We start from the raw sequence: 18,526 nt of genomic DNA on the forward strand, positions 1-18,526 counted from the left end.
AGCATGTTACCACAGTCCCTATGGGACCAGCTGTGGTACAGTTCTTGCTTTTTTTAACTTGTCACTAAAACAGCGTTTTTTTCCCCCCCCAACAGGTAACTAAAGAATTCTACCTCAACCCAGTGTAACCTATGCAATGGAACAGAGTGGACCAAGGGTCTGTCTTCACACTGACTGGTGCTCACGCGTCTGCAGGGGGGGACCCCTGCTCTCGGCATGGGTATAAAACTACAGAGCTCAACACGTGCAGCTGCACATACAAGACACGCACACGCACACGCGCGCGCTCAGCACTGTCCTCTGGTCGGGACGTGGCGGTGGACCAGCCCCGTGTGGGTGCGTCAGAAAGTGGGTGGGGCGTTAGGGCCCGTGAGTTTACAAAGTCCATCCCAGGTTTTGCAGCAAATCCTGTAGCTCAGTGGAGTGGGACAGCAGCGATGTAGGTACCCAGCAGCAGGGAGGCCTTTTGTCTCCAGAACTGAAGGACGGCTCCAAACGTGCTGTTTTTCAGTCTGCCCCTACATTAAAATGAGTTCGGAATTTACTGTTGATACCTTTTCCGTGCGAGGGGGAGTTATCGCAACACTGCAGTACTTTTCCCTGACTAGAAATTGATTTTAATCATTCGTAATTATTTTTTCCAGCGTTTTAAATTTGCCGGTCACTCGTGGTAGTTGATTCCCCCCCCCTCCCGATGTGCCCACTGTCCCCCATCAGATGAGCCACTCCGATCAGCAGTTTGCTCTCTCTGGTTGGCTGTGGAGTGATAGTTGTTCATTTCATCGTGGAGAGCCTGTGCAAATTATGGTGGTGCATCACCACTTAACACAGCGACTGCCAACATTACAAGCACTGCAAGATGACTGCAACCATATTTATTGGAGATCCTTAAAAGACTAGCGTTACCATGGTGCCGTGAGGCAGAAAGAGAGTTGAATAAGCGAAGATGTGATACTCAGTTTACGATTTTAAAGCTGCCCTGTTGGCAGGTGTTGCCAACACACCCAGCAGCTTTATTGATTTCTCCTGTAGGGGGCAGTGCCTTGAGTCCTGCTCGTCCTTTACAGCATTTTATTTACCTGATTTTATGGGTGGGGTTCAGTCTGAATTTGATCAGTTCTGCAATGTAATTCCAATATGTGCTGTAATTACTCAGAGGGGAGCCGCACAGTGACTCAGTGAATAGTGATGCTGCCTCATAGCACTGGAGCCCTGGGGGTTTAGTTCCAGACCTGGGGGTGCTGTTTGTCCAAAGAATTAGCCATGGTGTGGGCATGATTGATTGTGTGTGTGTGTGTGCCCTGTGATGGCGTGATGTCCTGTCCAGGGTGTATCCCACCTTGCGCTTGTTGCATGCCGGGATGGGCTCCGGCTCCAGCTCCCCCGTGGCTCTGGATTGGGAGAAGCCGTTAGGAAATGAACGGAATTACTCCGGGGGGGTGTGCCATTCGACAGCCATTTAATGGATTAGAGCTTATTGCACAGTAAGAAATCCACCCACTTCTGCTTACTAAACTTAATTTCCCTTTTTTTATTTTGTTGCTTTTATCATAAATATGTAAAATATGTAAATTTTTGATTTAGTGGCCTATTAATGGGAACTTGCAACTGCAAGTCATTAAAAATCACTCTCTCCTGTGTTTCACACAGTCAGTATAATTGAGGCACTGGTGGTACCAAAGTGTTTCTTCAGCATAAGACTCCCTGAACCAGTTTTCAGGAAACACATTTCTCATTTATAATGAGAATACCATAATTAGAAGTTGTTTAAATTAATAGGAGAGTACTAGCAAAATCCCACCTGGAAGCTGCAGTGCCCGTTTCTGCTGTTTTCCATCGTCAGGCTCTTCTCAGCTTTGCTATGTGAACTGAACAACTGCATGATAAATTGCTCCCAAAGAATCCACTCTTAGAGTCCATAGAGGGATTTTTTGTTTTGTTTTAAGCCTGCTTATATTTAATTTCTTTAAGCAGTGTAGCGTTGAGCAGTTGTGACTCATGGAATGGGGCTAATGCTGCTTTAAAGAGAATTTTTTAAACATCTGTCTCCTCAACCACACTTTAGACTGATTCACTTAACACAAGAGCGAACCTGTGGAATAAATTCCCAAAGTGAGATTGGCAGCGTTTCTTTATGCTACTCGATTCATGTTTGTTTTCACTATCGATATCTGGTGATGGGGAGGAGGAATATTGAAATTGCTCAACTGCATGAGATTTTCTGTGCATCAGCACTGCATATCATATGTGGATGTGCATCATATTCATTTTTGGGTAGCAGCATGTGCATTTATATTGTCCACATTTGCACATCAACGCTAAAGAATTGTCCACTATGTAATGAGTGCTTGGGAAGATTTAAATCTGACCTGTGGACACTGAGCTCTAGACTTTTCAGCCTATATACTGCAAATATCTTCTACATCATCGGTTTGGCTATTTTTTCCACATAATTAATGAATGACAAGCCGTGCATACTTCAGATGAAGGAGATAACACCAGAAGCACCTTGCAGTTAAAGGACTTCTGTCACAGGTTGTCCCATGCAAATTTTATTTCGGAGGGAGAAAACTGTTTGAAGTGCTGAATAAAGGACAGCCCCATTAAAAAGGAATTAGCCTTGCTCCATGAGCTGTCACCTGCACATAGCCTTTCTGAAACTCACTGAATATAACTTAATATAGTGCGCTGGGGAAAATTTGTGAATAGTGTAAGTTTATAACCTTACCAACCAAATAAAGATTTTTAATTGATAGGTTTTTTCAAGTTCATTGTTTTTAAACTGGTGGCTGTATATTAGGTAGGAGTCTCGGTGCTCTGTCTGCAGAGCTTAGAAATGTTTGTGAATCTCCTAGGTTTGTGTTCTTTAGACCTAAAACCTAATTAAATCTTTGTTAAAGTCTTAAAAGATGTAGATAGCCTGATTTAACATATAACACAAAGACATAAGTTCTACTGATGCAAATGGCAGTGCTTGAATCTTAAGGGTTCACATACACTGACGCAAGAGTATTTACTGTTGGGTCATTTTGTAATTAAATAATCCAAATATATTGTATCTTTATTAAATGTTAGGTTATCTTCATCCTTTAGTAAGACTTTCGTGAAGACCTAATTGTGTTGTTTTAAGTCTAATGTACAAGAATATGCACCCAGCTGAGAATTTGGAAGACCGAGGGGATGGAAGAGGTGGGTGTGTAATTCTGCAATCAGGAATTCCTAGTGAAAGACTGTCCCCTGCTGGTCACTGGGTGTTTCACATGCGTGCTTCAGCTCAAATGAAGTGAAAAACCTAGCTGTTCAGTTACTAATAAAGATTCACGAAGACTGACTGAACAGACTCTTATGTGTCACATGCATCTTAACCAATGATATGCCAAGGTGCACCTTTAATAATTATTTAAGAAATGGGGCCTTTAGGGTCTTAGTGCCAGATTGTCTAGTTTATTTGTTCCCTGAGGGAGTTTTGTCTGCATCTTCCACTGAGAGCAACACTGCTGTGGAGAGAGCGCGCAGAGGGAAAAGCTCTGTAGAGCACAGGGGCTGGAGAGGAAAGTGTCCAAAGCTGCTGTTTAAGCTGCGTCGAGTCTCTGTCCCTTCCTATCTCTTCAGCTAGTTAGTGCTCCCCCACCCACTCTGTAAACACTGAACTCTCGCGCGCACACGCAAGGGGCTGGTCTCTGCGTCTGCAGACACAAATGCACAACGACAGAGACCTGCCTCCTCTTTCCAAACTCTCTCATCCACTTGCATTGCTTTAGAAGGAGAAGACCTACCGGCTCTGCGTGCTGGCGGCAGAGAAATGCGTTGAATTTCACCGAGAGGAAAAAAAAGACATTGGAAAGAGATGGGACAAAACGGAAGTCAATGTGAAGGACTCGAGAGATGTGGGCTTGGGCAAGCTGCTCTTCCCATTTTGTCTACGAAAGGGCTTTGTTGCAATGGGCTCCTTAATTATTTACTTGCCAGATGCCTCTAAATAATTAAGTGGGTTTCTGTTACAAAGCCTGCTGTGGCGTTAATGGGATGGAAGTGGTCATGGAGCAGCTCGGAGTTCCCCCAGTCCTTACCAAGGTGTTTTAGTTGGTTCCTAACGAAAACCCCGTCTCTGCCTGAGCAACAGTGCAGTCAGCTGTCGGCAGGAGGCCGAGAGGCCCCGTCTTCGTACTGGGTGTTTAAATAGCAGGCACCCCAGCATCTCTCCTGGACAGGAGTTAACAGTCTCTGTCTCTCCAGCGTAGGGATGCAAGGAGTTGCAGTGCAGTAAAGGTTTGAGATGAGTTTTGTTACAGAAACGTCCACTTCCAAAGAACACTGAAGGAGATGCACTCCAGGTGTACTTCCCACAGTGCCCTGAATTGCAGCAGTGTTACAGAGGATTTTGTAGTCGGAGTCCAGCCACCTTGTTGGCCATGAATGGGGGGTTTAAGAGTGACCATTCCCCTTATGGCCCAGTGGCTATTCTTGATGTTATCTCACCTTTCAGCTATTGCTGAGGTGTCACGTACTGCAGCAGGTGTCCGTTTAAAATTCCCTCAAGCCGGATCAGGAGCAGTGTCCCCAGGTCAGAGTCAGATTTCTACACCAGCCAGTGCCTGATGGCTTGTTAAGCAGTTTTGTTTTTTAAACAAACAGAATTCCAACCAATCTAGATGCTCCTTCATTTCTCCTAACAAAAGGCGGGTAGACAGTTAACAATACCCAGCATCCTGGGCGAGTGGACAGGAGAGTTGCTAGGCCTGTCAGCCGTGCTCTCCTGTCTCGTGCTGGCTGCACTTTGTTCTTGTAAATACACTCTCGCACTCGCGCACAGCTGCACACCAGGCACGGCTGACTGCAGGAGGTGTGCCCTGGTCCAGACATGCGCCGTGTGTGTGACCGATAGTGGCACTGGATCCCAGCCCACTGGCAGGGGTGGTTTCTGGCCGGAAAGCTTTGGAGACAATTGACCACTTTTGCTTTGATGTCGATTATGGTTGTAACTTAAATGCATTGCTTTCTGTTTAGTATGGCTATTACTGCTCACAGTTCTGATAGGCGGTGTTGTGTTTGTGTTGGTAGTTTTATTTAGCTAAACATCAATCTTCTTAAACACTGAATGAGCTGTTAATCTAACCTGAAGTGTTGGGGGACAGTGTGTTGAATCTATTTTTCCAATACTGCTGGGGTGTAGTGGCATGTTTCCATTTGCTGGACTGGTTCTCTAAATCCTCCCAAATTGACCTGGTGGTTTTGAATCCACAAAAGCAATAAAATCTGAAAGAGGAATGTGCATGAATACGGTTCTGAAAACATAAAGTTCAGAACTTTTATTAAGAGAATGTAGACCATTTTCACTTGAACAATTTTAAATCTCCTTGCATCGTTGGATGTAATGAGCATTTTTTTTTGCAAAGACTCGAGTTTAGAGACTGATTGCACAAGCCCAGTTGGCTGTTTCTTCAGTATGACCTTGAATTCCACACAAGAGATAATAGATCTTGACTCCTGTTGTAAACTGGTTAATCAGGAACCAGTCAGAAAGGATCTGTATCCCAAGTGGGAACATGCCTGACCAAGGCTGCCTAGTTTGGCCAGGATCCAAAGGATGGTAGGGTCTTGATTGAGACTGTGTGGGTGGGTTGGGGTTTGAAGGCTGTTTGGTCAATAATTCAATCAAGAACTCTGAATGAAATCCAGACTCTCCCAAAGGAAGAGGCTATCTCGCGCTCCACCCTACACACGGCCTGTTCAGGAGTTTATCTGGCGGTTCTTTCAGGGGATGTCTTTTTCGCGGGTGTCTGTTGGGATCCCCTTCAGAAAGCAGCTGTATTTGTCTTTTGTGACAAACGTGGATGTTTTCCTTCGTAAAAAGAAGGCCTGAACAGGTCGCGTGTCAAGGGGTGCTGCACCCCTCGATCACTGCAGTCAGCCCTGCCTGCACGCACACACACTCGCAGTCCTGCCTGGGCAGACACACTCACTGAAAGAAACTACTGGGGAACTTACACCTTTTTCTTATGTTTGATCCTTTTTAGAAGATTTTGTAGAGAAAAAAAGCATTGTACTGTGAATGGAGCTTTCCTCCTTAGACTGTATAATTGTGAATAATTTAGATGTTCTATTTATCGTGTATTTTTTGTTATTAATGTTGTTGGGGGGGCGGGGGGGGTTCATTATTTAATTCCAGAGAAATCGTAGTCTAACAGTGTACAGGGGCTCTGTGTGAACATGTTGAGACAGACCCTGAAATCAAACACATGGTGCTACTCTCTAACTCCAGACTTGTGCCTAATGTTATTTATACCATCCTGAAGATCAACAACAAACAAATCAATCGATTCTTGGTGCTTTTTTGTACACGGGGACTATGCCCAGATGTGGCAATATTCTTTTCAGCATTAATGTTTTATTTTAAATACGGCCTTTTGTGTTGTTGTGTATTATTTAATTTTATTAAGGCCTGGTGTACAAAATAAGAGACACTGCACGCTTCGATATAGCCATTCTAAACGTTGGCACAGGATTGAGGAAACGCAAGAAGTTTTCACTGTGTGTGTGTATATATGTATATAAAAACACCTTGAGTTTTTTTTTTAAGGAAAATGCATCAAGTTTTTGTTCCAAGCAATTACGATGTCAAAAGATTGCAAAGGGTCTTTCATCTGGAAGACTGAGGATGTGAAAAGAACTCTAAAGTGCAAAGCCAGAGATCTGTGTCCTCTTGAAAAAGGGGTGGTGCATTTTCTCTTAACTGGTGCTGAACCTAGAGACAGACAAGAACAGTCGCCTTTTTTTCTAGCAAACCCCCAACGTCACGCCTGGTTCTTTTGAAGTTTCTGGCGATCTTGTTTAATATCGCCCCCTGCTGGCTGGCAGGGGGAGTTGTACGTAGCGTTGGGTAGCTGGGCCTAGGTATTTCTGTAGTTAGTTGTTCACCTGCTTCCTGGACCCCTGTTTAATTGATAGCATGCCTCTCAATGATCTGTCTGTTTCAGTAGCATCTGTAGGTTGTCTGTAGTGGTGTTAAAGCACATATAGGAACCTATGTGATCTAGTGCAGCAATAAGAGATCAATCTGAGCTACTTTCTCTAGATTTGGGATTTTAAGTAAGTTGCAGTTAGAACACTTTTTTTTTTGTTGGAGCTTAATTTTTATAAAACGTCTGGCTCTCACGGTCTTCTCTGCTATTGTGAAAAATGGTGCTGTATCACAAAAAGGAAGAATCAGAGAAGGTCCAGCCCGTACCAGACCTCAGCTAAGAATCTCAGCTGAGTGCCTGGCCAAAGGCTTAGAACTCTTCCCCATCTGCGCCCTGACTCAGGTGCACGGAGGGTTGTGTTTAACGCCCATCGTGATAAACGCGTCCGTCTTTTGCGATAAGCATTGCGATAGGATTGTGTTGAAACAGGAGAGCCGACGGAGCCTGCCGTCCAGTCTGGGAAGTGAAAGCGTTCGACACAGTTGGCAGGTCAGGGGAACATCAGCTACCGGCTGATGAAGACGGCCTGCAGGGGCTCAGCGTGTGTGCTCTGCAGATGTATTCGGGAGTGAGCAGGAAGGACAGTTGGATCTGGAGAACTGGGGCTGCCATTCTCCTGGACAAGCAGGAAGTTTCAGGACTCAAAGTGAGACATCCTGGGTGATCACCAAGTTCAACAGCACACATATATTTGCGATAAGGAAGCTAGAAATAGATTTGTTTGTTTGAGTGTCAGCTTTGGCATTTAATACTCTTGGGCTGTTCCTTTATATGCGATGTGGGAGGGATATGAAGTGTTTAACATTTTTACTTGCTAGGTGATTAACATAGTTACTTTAAAATCTTTTTTTTTTAATAAGCTGAAGTGTGTGTGATATTGTGGTTTTCATTTCCTCTTCAAGGAGCAATAAGACTTGCCCGAGCTGTACAGGTGGTTAATGCTGTTTCAGGAGACGGACAGGTCAGCGGTGAGAATGTGTGAACTGTTTCCTTACCAGCTCTGAAGTGAGGACTAGAGCTTGAGACCGACCATGGCGTGACGAGCCGATCCTTTTTCATTTTGACCAGCACTGAAAGATCTTTTTAATTGTGATTGCAATTATGGTTTTATTGTTGGTGTTATTATTGCAGTTGTTTGTACTTGGTATTGTTTTTAATGATGATCTCAAAATCCAGGTGAAATTCAATATCCTTAAATAGTAAGGTGCTCTCCTACACTTTAAATAAGGAAAGATGCAGCTATGAATTATTACAAATTCACTCTCCTTACACGTCAGGGAGAGGGAGGCTTTTAATAAACTTTAATACAGAACTTTTCCTTTTTTATTCTATTTTTACTGTTTAAAATTAATCGCTTGTGCATCTGCATGGAAGGAGGGAGGGGTGACTTACGTGCTGCTGGGCGGGAGGAGTTGTGTTGCTGCGGTCTGCAGCAAATTCAGATATTTCCCACCTCTGTCTTTCTCTGAGCCCTTGTGGAGTGTTCACTGTACCTGGCCTTGCTGTTAGTGAATGAGACTGCGCTGTGGTTAAAACAGTGTTTCCCTCCTTGTCATCTAGTTCTGTAGCTAAAGCCAGCGATGGTAAACCGAAAAGCACCTACTCTTCCCTGCATGTAGCCTTTTAGTATCTAATTTTTTTCTTACTGAAGTGTTCAATTTTCTAAGGTTGTTGAAATGAGTTATTTATGGTGTGATTGTGTTTGTGTTTGATTGTAAGCATCATTCTGTGCATATACATGAGTAAAATAGTGTTTTGGATGAATACACTAGTTTTCGTTCATGAGTCTGTAAGTTGCGCATAATACATTGTTTGCGGTCTTCATTCTTTCTTGTTTCTCTGTTAAAGGGGTACTGATTTTCTAAAGCATCCGGTGCTTTGCTGGGCCCCTTAAATGGCTTTAATGGTACCAGTCTGTCTTACTGGCCAAAAGAAAATGCTATAACTGTATAACACTTGTTTCCTTACTGGTAACTATTTCTTACAAATGTAAAAAAAAATAATACCAGGGTTCCTTACTTGTCCCACTGAAAAGTATTAACAAGAAATGTGTTTTGCAGGTGCTTTTAAGTCTGTTGCAATAACCTAAACAGTCTACTCCTTTCTGAAAAGGGATTTATTTTTTAACTAACTTATTCAACTGACCCTTATATTCTATCTGACTTACACAGGTTATAGTTCCCGTTTGTCCTGCATATGTTTGTGGCACTAGTTTGTACAGCTGGGTTTTACTGTAGCAACACAGGGAATGTACCTTACATGAGAGTACAACAGCAGTCTCTTCACCAGAGTATTCAAACTCCTGTTTCTACAGTCAGTCTAGATCCCTGAACATCTCATAGATCACCTGTATTCAACTCGGCAGCAGAATATCTATCCCACTGGCAGTAAAGAACTGAAAAACTGGTCATTTAATTGGTTTAAAAACTGGGAAGACCTTGAAGGTCAGGCTGGTTTTGTCTTGCTTAATTACATAAACATAAGAAAGCTTAGAAACAATAGGAGTCATTTGACCAGGGAGTTTGGTTCTGAGTAACTAATTTGAGGATCTTATCCATCCATTTCTTGAAAGATGCTAGGATATTGGCTTCAACAAGGTTGGTTACGTCAATATCCATAACGCCATGTATGAGGAAGAGGTGTGATATTCCTGTTCTCAATTGTGAATACACTTTCACAAAGCTTGCAGTTGTCCTCTGATCACTGCTTCAATCCTGATTCTGAATGGATCCAGTGGGTCAACTCTGTCTACTTGAATCAGTTTGTTTCAGAAAAAAACGGTAATATCTTTTAGCCTGTCAGTGTAGGACATTCCTTTAAACCCAAGAATGTATCTGGACTAGTTCCAGGGCAGGAATATCTTGTCTGACACAGCAACCACGAGTGTACATAATCTAAATGAGCCTTTACTAGTGCATTGTAGAATTTTAGCATCCCTTGATTTAGATTTTAAAAACCTATCCTAACACTTTAGATGTTATTGCATCTCTATGTAGTCTAGAAGATGCAAATGTCGACATAACTTGTCTTTTTTTTTAGAAATTGGCTCTTCATGTTTAGTTTTGCCTGTAGCTATCTATAAATTCTTTTACAACGTGCTTGTAATACTCTTCACTTCTCCAAACTAAATGTTACGTGTCAGGCATGCGTCCAATCTTGTTTTTCAGTTTCCATTTAATTCTGTCTACGTTGTCAGTGCTAATTTTCTTATCTTCTTATCTGCAAACTGCACTGGCATGCAGGTCACTGATCTGAATCAGGAAGAGCAGTGGTCCAAGTACAGATCCTTGTGGTACTTCACTAATTACATCTGGAGAATTCACACCTTAAATCAAATATTGTCACACTTCTGAGCGACATTTTGTTTAAACCTTAAACCACCAGAGAATCACGGATTTGAGTCCCCAGTGCAGGCACTGCTGTTGTAAGCTGGGGAGCCTGTTTCTCAGCACACCAGCTGCTTCTGCCCCTCCAGCTGTATTAATGTGCACCAACATTTCCTAGTGTTCAACAAGAGTCTTGTTGTCTAGTTCCTTCAGTTCACTTAAGTCTGCAGAAACTGAGTTAAGCTCCAGTGAACAACTTAAGCTCTTATATTTCTGTCTTTTCCCATTACTGACCAGACCTAAAATCCTGACAACTCCAGGCTCTCTGTCGTGAAGGCTGACGCTGGACTGGTCAGAGCTTCTGCAGGAGGATTGTTCCATTTTTCTCCCTTAATTTATAGGTGACAGCTTCCCGCTAAATTGCTTTTCTTTAGTAAGGCAACAGTGGGGAGTAATGACAAGTATGGTGCTTCTGATTACAACCTACAGCAGTGCATCTGCTTAAACCACGATATTTTCAGAGATTCAAATATATATATATAATGTAGAAAGTATTTTTTTACCCCTATAACATCCCAAATGCAGCAAGTCAAGTTTTGTTTTTGAGCCCCCTTGTGGAAACACTACAGGTGGAAGACGTGATGGTAGATGTACAGGAGAGGTCTCTGTTCTGTAGGAGCCAGCTTGTGTGTAGAGTGCAGTAGTGCGGTGCTTGTCTAAGTGTAAAGAGCTTGTGTGGAAAGGTAAATAGGCAGCCTGCTATGTCACTTCTTAGTTTGTGCTCTTCAATCACGTTGATTATACAAGGAAAATTGCTTAATTCTCTCTGGTAGAATCGCAGTCGTCAGTCGCTTAAGCTAGGTGTCACTCAGGAAGCTATTTTTGTTGTTTCAAAGCTCTGAAGTTGAAATATAACTGCAAATGAATAGAACTATTTAAGTAAATTTTTTAAAAATGCCTTTAAATGGATAAACTCCCCATAAGTCTACATTTTATACAATTCTTGTCCCATCCCAGTTGAATCTTACCATAGTAATTTTATAGTAAAGGTATAATTGAGCTCTTCTATTGTATTTTTCACCGCACAGGGTTTGAGATCACAGGCAGTGATGATATGGGTTGAGGTATTAATCTGGGCCCGTGTGCTCAACAGCTGGGACACAGGCTTGCTCAAATACCTCCAAACGGCGTTCGAGGAGTAATCCAAAACTTTGTGGTGCTTTTTACTCCCGAGACGGAAATGTGTGCAGCCGTATTACCTGCCTGCTTCTGTAAGGAAACCCCTCGCCTCTGTCCTCCCCCGTTCCTCACCTGTCCTCCCTGTTCTTGCATCCTCTCCGTGCTGCCGAGACGCATACTGGACACAAGGCAGGTTTCCAGCACAGGAGCTCTGTGTCAGGGGAAAGCAGGAACTAGAAAGAGATAAGATTACAAACTTCCAGGCAGTTTTCCAGCCTTTCCTCCTTGAAACCACAGGTGCCGTTCGCCCTCTCCTAGGCTTTTGTAAATGGTATTCGTGGTCCTTGAGAGCCATGGACCCTCAGGTTGAGTGTTTTTATATCATCAGTTTCTTAATGCCTGGAACGGGTGCTAATTGTGACCAAATTAGCCTGATAATTGAGCCAATTAACTCCCCAGGGCCTGGGAAAGAAGAGAAACTAAGGCCCACGCGCTTTCCGATACCCAGGCTCGACCAGATCTTAGCTACCAGCTGATGTTCTTGACTGTATTCTCCTTCTGTGGGTGGGAGGCAAACTGTGCTGTGGATCAAGATGTTTTGTTTTTACTTTGAACTGTAGATGGAGGGGTGAGGTCTGAGGTGCAATAAGAGACAAACCTACTTTTCAAAGACCCTGGATTTCTATGGATAAAAAAAAAATCAACTGTTTTGCTACTGGTGCTTTTCTCTGTACCAAGAGAATTAAAACAAAAAAAAAAGATAATGCTTTGGAATTTTTCAGCTTTTTTATTATAATTATTAAATTGTTGATGTGTTTCCTAAAACGAGTCTTTGTCGTTTTTCTGGCATTTGTTTTGATTTTATTCAGATTTTCTTGCTGGGTATCATTTTGAGAACTACAGCCGCTTTTGTCTTTTGTATGGGTGGGTTTAACTACTCCAAAAATATAAGGAAGTTTCTATTCCTTACATTTCAGGTAACAGGGAATGTTCCTGCTGGAAGAAAGTGCTGTTTGCTGAATTAAGGAAAAAAGCAGGGTATTATCTTCCAGTTAATTTCAGACAATTTAAAATTTGTTGCTTTCCTACCACTTGGATATATAGTCTTCGAGAAACTTTGAGCAGTCTTTTGGGTCTCAGTCCTTCTGAGCTCAAGTTAATTGCACTTCATCTGCTGAATTATACAAATATTATGCATTTAATCTGGCCTGCTTGAAAGTTCCTAATAAAAAAAAGCAGAACAATGAGCGATACCAGGCACGCATTTAAAGTTAACTTTTTTTTAAGTGTCACTCAAAACATTCAGATTCTCCTAAAAGCAGATTTTACACAAGAGGCTTGAGAGGAATGAGTGTTTAACCTCCCTCCCAGTGCCTACAAACCAAAGCGAGAGCCTTTCACTGATCAGAGAGTGCAGAAGTACAGCAGAGGCTGTTCTGTCTCCTGTTGTCCTTAAGAGCTCTGCTCCCAGCAGTCCCTGGCAGTGGCCAGTTCAAGCCACTTCCTGTATTTACTACGGCACCAGACAACTGGATTTTCATACAACCATCAACAACAGCAAAATGGATCTCGGTAAAATAGGATTTAATCAAAACACATCAAAACTCGCAAGACACTGATCTCCAGCGCGAACAAACGTTAAAGATTTTGACAGCATCTAGACAAAATTACAGTAATCTTTAAAGTAGCTTCAATCCTAAAATTAAACACTGAAATTGGATGGAAATGGGTGCAAAAAGAAAAAAATGGGCTTTGTCAAGGCCACCTTCTGTACTTACTACAGCCTACTGTGCTATTATTGTAGTGCACTTTGGATCTCCGTCTCCAATACAACATCCATTTTAGGTGGGTGGAAAATGGCCCATATCAATCAGTCAAAGTTAACTTATCAAATCCACAACAATACAGTGTGCAGAAGTAGTTCCTAGCAATTAACTGTCTTTTCTGCAAGCTCACTGAGGGGGTAAAAAACCTCAAAATTAAAGTTACAAAATAAGAGATAGTGGGTTAACAATAATCTCTAATCAGGTGGAACCAATGGTCTTGGGCTACACCCACGAGTGGGTAAATGGATTTCAGAAATTATCATAAATCCATTAACCCACTTGGGTGTGTAGCCCAGGACTATGGGTTCCACCTGATTACAGATTCATGTTAACCCGCACTCTCTTGAAATCCAGCATCGTAACTGCATATAAACATTAAGGTTTTGTTAGAGCAGAAACAAAACACTTTTTTGGCTCCAGCGCTGCTGTGGGTCCTACATGTGACACTATGCGCTGTCCACTGTCCCCAGCGCGGCATGCCAGCCCATCAGACCCTCCGGCACAGAGGCCAAACAGGGCACCTGCAGGGCAGCCAGTGATCTGAAGTCTTAGGTTCAGGTCCATAGACGCATCTTCAATTTTAATTAGACACCTCTAGGGTATAAAGGTGCTCTTTTTTAAACCACCTTTAACTGGATGGTTTTTGATGTTTTTTTTTCCCCCAAGACACCAAGTCTAGGTGACTAGGATCAACCAATGCCCTGGCCCTAAAATCAAATACAGCACTGACAGAAGACAAGCGTGGTGTGAAACAGGAACGTCAGCTCAAGCGCCTACAGCCCCAGCCCTGAGTTACTGGTGCCCTGTGACATAGGGTGCCAGGCCAGGCTTGTCTGAAGAGGCCCCTCAGTCACCTGTTTACAGGCAGGGTGTAGCTGCGGTTATATTTCTGGTCATCTTAAGAAAGTTAATTTTCTTTAAGTCACGCAGGTGTAACCAGCTCTGGTCCTAAAAGACTGTAACCAGAACCTTCATGGTTTCACTCCGAGTTCTTAAATTATTTTTATAAGTGGTCAAAAAACTAAACAAAACAGCAGTTAAGAATGGCTGCATCCAGAAATTGGCAATTTAAAAACTAAATCTTGCATGACAACAGAATTTCAGAACCAAGGAGTTCCCTCCTCCTTTCTAGAAACAGGACACAACGTAGTTCACACAAAACTAACACGCTAAACCCACACACATTAACAGCTGCATCCAGAGGAGTTACATGTGCACAGAAATACTGACACTTTATCAATACAGCCTTTTAGATTTTAAAGGTACCTGGAAAGAAAATGCTAAAGAAAATAAATGTCTACAGAATTTGCTTAAAAAAATAGACTTTGTATGCACTTATGTACACAACTGCAAATCTGGGTGCGATCAAACTCTACTTAAACAAGCGTTTTGTTTTTTTTTCAGAGGGAAGTAGTTACCCGACTTAAAAACGTCAGGTTGTCTCCAAACACTGAAACTATTTAGAGAGGGCCCCCCTCAAGCAAAGATATCAAACTATCACAGTGACATAGGCCTCATGTAAGAGCCTAGAAATCCACTGCTCTCTCCACAAAACACTGGCAGAGTACAGAAGCCTCATTCCAGACACCTCAGAAATGAGTATCACATTTTAGAAAACATGCACACAGGTTGTGATCTTATACATCAAGTCCAGTGCAGAAGCACTAGAAGATTATATAACAAGGCTTTCAGGATCGAGACCCAATTGCCAACTTCAACTTCAATTCAGACAAATGTTTAGCGTGCACATTTGATCCAATTTTTGCTTTCGTGACCCAGGTCTCTCAGAAAGATCCTGTGAAAGCGGTCTTCACAGTGCAGACGATTGGAAAGGTCAGTTCTCTCTCGGTGGGGTGGACGTGGTAACTGTGCTCTCGGGTGTGTGGTTACAGTGGGGTAGCAGGTGTGAAGAACAGCCCCGTGTGGCTGTAGGGGAGGTGGGGTGTGGTGTCCCCGCTGTTAGGTCGCCTTGTCGCTGGCTTTCAGGGAGCTGTTAACCTGGAAACGAGCCTCATCCGATATCCCATACTGCTCCAGGGGATCCTGGGAGAGACATAGAGCTTAATGACTGACTGACAGGACACTCGAGTACATTAACACTGCACTGAGAGAGAGGGGTTCATACAGACACACTGACTGGACACTCCAGTACATTAACACTGCACTGAGAGAGAGGGGGGTTAATACAGACACACTGACTGGACACTCCAGTACATTAACACTGCACTGAGAGAGAGGGGGGTTAATACAGACACACTGACTGGACACTCCAGTACATTAACACTGCACTGAGAGAGAGGGGTTAATACAGACACACTGACTGGACACTCCAGTACATGAACACTGGACTGAGAGAGAGGGGTTAATACAGACACACTGACTGGACACTCCAGTACATTAACACTGCACTGAGAGAGAGGAGTTAATACAGACACACTGACTGGACACTCCAGTACATCAACACTGCACTGAGAGAGAGGGGGGCTAATACACACACACTGACTGGACACTCCAGTACATTAACACTGCACTGAGAGAGAGGGGTTAATACACACACACTGACTGGACACTCCAGTACATTAACACTGCACTGAGAGAGAGGGGTTAATACAGACACACTGACTGGACACTCCAGTACATCAACACTGCACTGAGCAGATGTATCTCACCTTCCCTGTGATTCTCTGAATCTCGGTGCGGTAGAAGATCAGGCTCTTCCTCATGGACTCGTAGCTGTGGAAGACGCCACACAGGGAAACATCACACAGACATGCGCCAAGAAGTCTGAACACTCTCAGAACCCACCACAGCTCCCACTGGGACAAATGGGACGGATCGACAGACAGACCTGGCTCGGATAATGGAGTCCATCCAATCCTGGCACTGCTCCTGAGAGTCACACTCAAACAGGTACTTCCGCTCCGACTCGTCCAGGAAGGCTGCGGACACCGGAGAGGAATGGTCCCAATCAGGAAGACAATGCCCAGGCACTGGACAACACTGGACTGGACTGGACTGGACTGGACTGGACTGGACTGGACCACAGGTCTGCACAGGTCTTACCAGTCTTGATCTGGACTTAACCCTCAACTCCACTAGAGTGTACACAGAGCCCTGGACTGGAATGGAGTGGGTTGTACTGGACCAGACTGGAATGGAATAGACTAGGTGGTATTGGGCCAGACTAGAACAGACTGGAATGTGTTGGACCAGACTGTAATGGACTGGGTTCTACTGGACCAGAGCAGACTGGAATAGACTGGGTTCTATTGAACAAGACCAGAGTAAACTGGTTTGTGTTGGACCAGACTGGAATGAACTGGGTGTATTGGACCAGACCGGACTGGAATGGGATGGGATCCGGGCCCAGAGCCCCAAACGCCCACGAGACTCACTGATGGAGAAGGCCTGGCTGTCTTCTCTCTCCACCCGGCACTGTTCCAGCAGCAGGGCTCCCAGAGGCTGGAGAGAGACGGACAGTCGGACACAGAGCCGTCACACCGAGCCCTCACCGTCTCCCCCGGGTGCCCCCGCCCCTGCGCCCACGCCCTTACCTCTTCCTCATCTGTGCGGAAGTAGAACAGGAAATTCACCACCAGCTTCACCAGCCTCTTCTTCATGACTGTGGGACACAGACGGGGGGGAGGGAGAGAGAGAGAGAGATCAGCCATTGCTCCGAGCAGCACTCCCTGCACTCGCTCGGTACAGCTCGTCCCACAGACCCCACAGCGCGCGGCTCATCGGAGGAGACCGGCTCCAGCAGGGCCCCGACCTCGTGAGCAACAAGAGCCAGAACCAGCAGGCTGGACCCAAGAATCCCGATCAGAACCAGCGCAATGTCCCTCTACTGTAAGATGCTTGCTGGGCTCCTTCTAAGGTCTTAGCTCTTACAGGTGACCAAGGGGCATGCTGTCAGGCCTGTCCGGCGAGCTGGCCTCGCCCAACGCCAGTATCGCCACGTTAGGTGTCCATGGCCATGTCTCAAGATGTCTCAAGGCGGACTGGACCAGACCGGTTTCCCCTGGCAACTGTGACCTCCTCCTCCTCCTCTTCCTCCTCCTCTCTCTCTCTGGCCTGTCCTTCTGCTGGTCCACCATTCCAGCGAGCTTCACTAGCACAACCGATGGGTTACAGTGCCACCAAACATGACAATTAACACAACAGCTTGGCCATTTCACATATGACACAGGCTCGCTGTGTGTCACACACACACACACACACACACACACACACACACACACACACCAGGCTGCAGCTCGATTGCATTGGCTCCCCAGCAGGATCGGGAGCTGTTCTGGGTCTGGTAGGTGTGGGAATGCTGGGCTGAGATTAGTCACTGTGGGGAAGGATGTTTGTCTGTCTGATCAGGGCAGCAGAAAGCGCGTCTCCGTCTCTGTTCTTCTCCCTCACTTTTTCTGTTCCTCTCCCACAGGGCCAGACGGGGGGGGCAGCGGCTATAAATAACTGCGATAAGACAGCAGACGGGCGCTTCCTTAAAAAATAGCTCCCTTTCTGTGCCAGAAAGAGAAAACAATGGTGTGTATCTCGGTGGGCCGCAGACTCTGAGAAAGCATCTCCGAGCTGCAGACCTCCTGGAAACATTTTACACATCGTAATTCCTTCCATCTTCATACCCTTCACTCGGCAAGGTTACGGTTTTAGCCTGGAATATTTTTTTTGTAAGATAAAACAAAGAGACTAAACAGTCTAGCTGGAAAACAAATGCGAAGACAAGAAGCACACCGGTTAGTAGAAATGAGCCTCATGTCCGGTTAGGTGAAACCGGTCCAGTTAGAGGACAGAAAGAGACAGAGCGCCGAGTCCCAGTTATAAGCAAACACCGTTTCATGAGTACAGCTGCGACCTAACGGATAAGGACAGGCGACAGCAGGGCAGGGAGACGAAGACAGACAGGGAAGTGGACACGGAAAAGACACGCGTGGAGCGGCAGGGAGAAGGGAGGGGAGGGAGAGCCCCGTGTGCCCGTCCGTACCGTCGCCTCTCTTGGGTCCTCGCATGCCCAGCTGGGCCGCCCTCTCGGAGGGCTGGCGGCTGAGCGACACCAGCTCCCTCTCGTTAAACCGCATTCCTCCTCCTCCTCCTCCGCCGCCGCGCCGCTACCGCCGGCCTGGCATCGCCCCGGGAAACCGGCGACCGCCGTCCGCTCCGGCTGCCACACGCACGCACACACCCACCCGGATCTCGGCGATCCCTGTCCCACTCGGGACAGCCG

General features: G+C 44.9%; 2 protein-coding genes across 6 annotated transcripts in view; one reads left to right on the plus strand and one right to left on the minus strand.

Moving 5' to 3' along the window:
* The window catches only part of dot1l (DOT1-like histone H3K79 methyltransferase), a 40,212-nt gene extending 27,920 nt beyond the window's left edge, over positions 1–12,292 (plus strand). For all 5 annotated transcript variants that reach the window (XM_088621920.1, XM_088621923.1, XM_088621921.1 and 2 more), the window contains one exon: positions 96–12,292. Coding sequence is in view for 1 of the 5 variants with exons in the window: in XM_088621923.1 (XP_088478049.1) it covers positions 96–103 (8 nt within the window). In the remaining 4 variants the exon portion in view is untranslated. The remainder of the gene's footprint in view (positions 1–95) is intronic.
* Positions 12,293–13,034: 742 nt separating this feature from the next.
* plekhj1 (pleckstrin homology domain containing J1) lies at positions 13,035–18,432 on the minus strand. The gene is made up of 6 exons (XM_088621959.1): positions 18,287–18,432; positions 16,848–16,915; positions 16,689–16,755; positions 16,142–16,232; positions 15,963–16,026; positions 13,035–15,336 (listed from the first exon to the last, which is right to left on the minus strand). The coding sequence occupies exons 1-6, from the start codon at positions 18,378–18,380 to the stop codon at positions 15,253–15,255; spliced, it is 468 nt and encodes a 155-aa protein (XP_088478085.1). The 5' UTR covers positions 18,381–18,432; the 3' UTR covers positions 13,035–15,252.
* Positions 18,433–18,526: the final 94 nt, after the last annotated feature.

The sequence above is a fragment of the Lepisosteus platostomus genome, chromosome 27, assembly GCF_059453375.1.
Source record: "Lepisosteus platostomus isolate fLepPlt1 chromosome 27, fLepPlt1.hap1, whole genome shotgun sequence".
NCBI classification, from domain to species: domain Eukaryota; kingdom Metazoa; phylum Chordata; class Actinopteri; order Semionotiformes; family Lepisosteidae; genus Lepisosteus; species Lepisosteus platostomus.

What these genes read in the sequence shown, in the direction of transcription:
- plekhj1 (XM_088621959.1), bottom strand. Translation starts at nt 18,380, where the DNA reads ATGCGGTTTAACGAGAGGGAGCTGGTGTCGCTCAGCCGCCAGCCCTCC. An exon ending in TCCGCACAGATGAGGAAGAG is followed by an intron (nt 16,756 to 16,847) that starts GTAAGGGCGTGG and finishes GTCTCTCTCCAG; the next exon opens with CCTCTGGGAGCCCTGCTGCT. An exon ending in GACTCCATTATCCGAGCCAG is followed by an intron (nt 16,027 to 16,141) that starts GTCTGTCTGTCG and finishes CGTCTTCCACAG; the next exon opens with CTACGAGTCCATGAGGAAGA.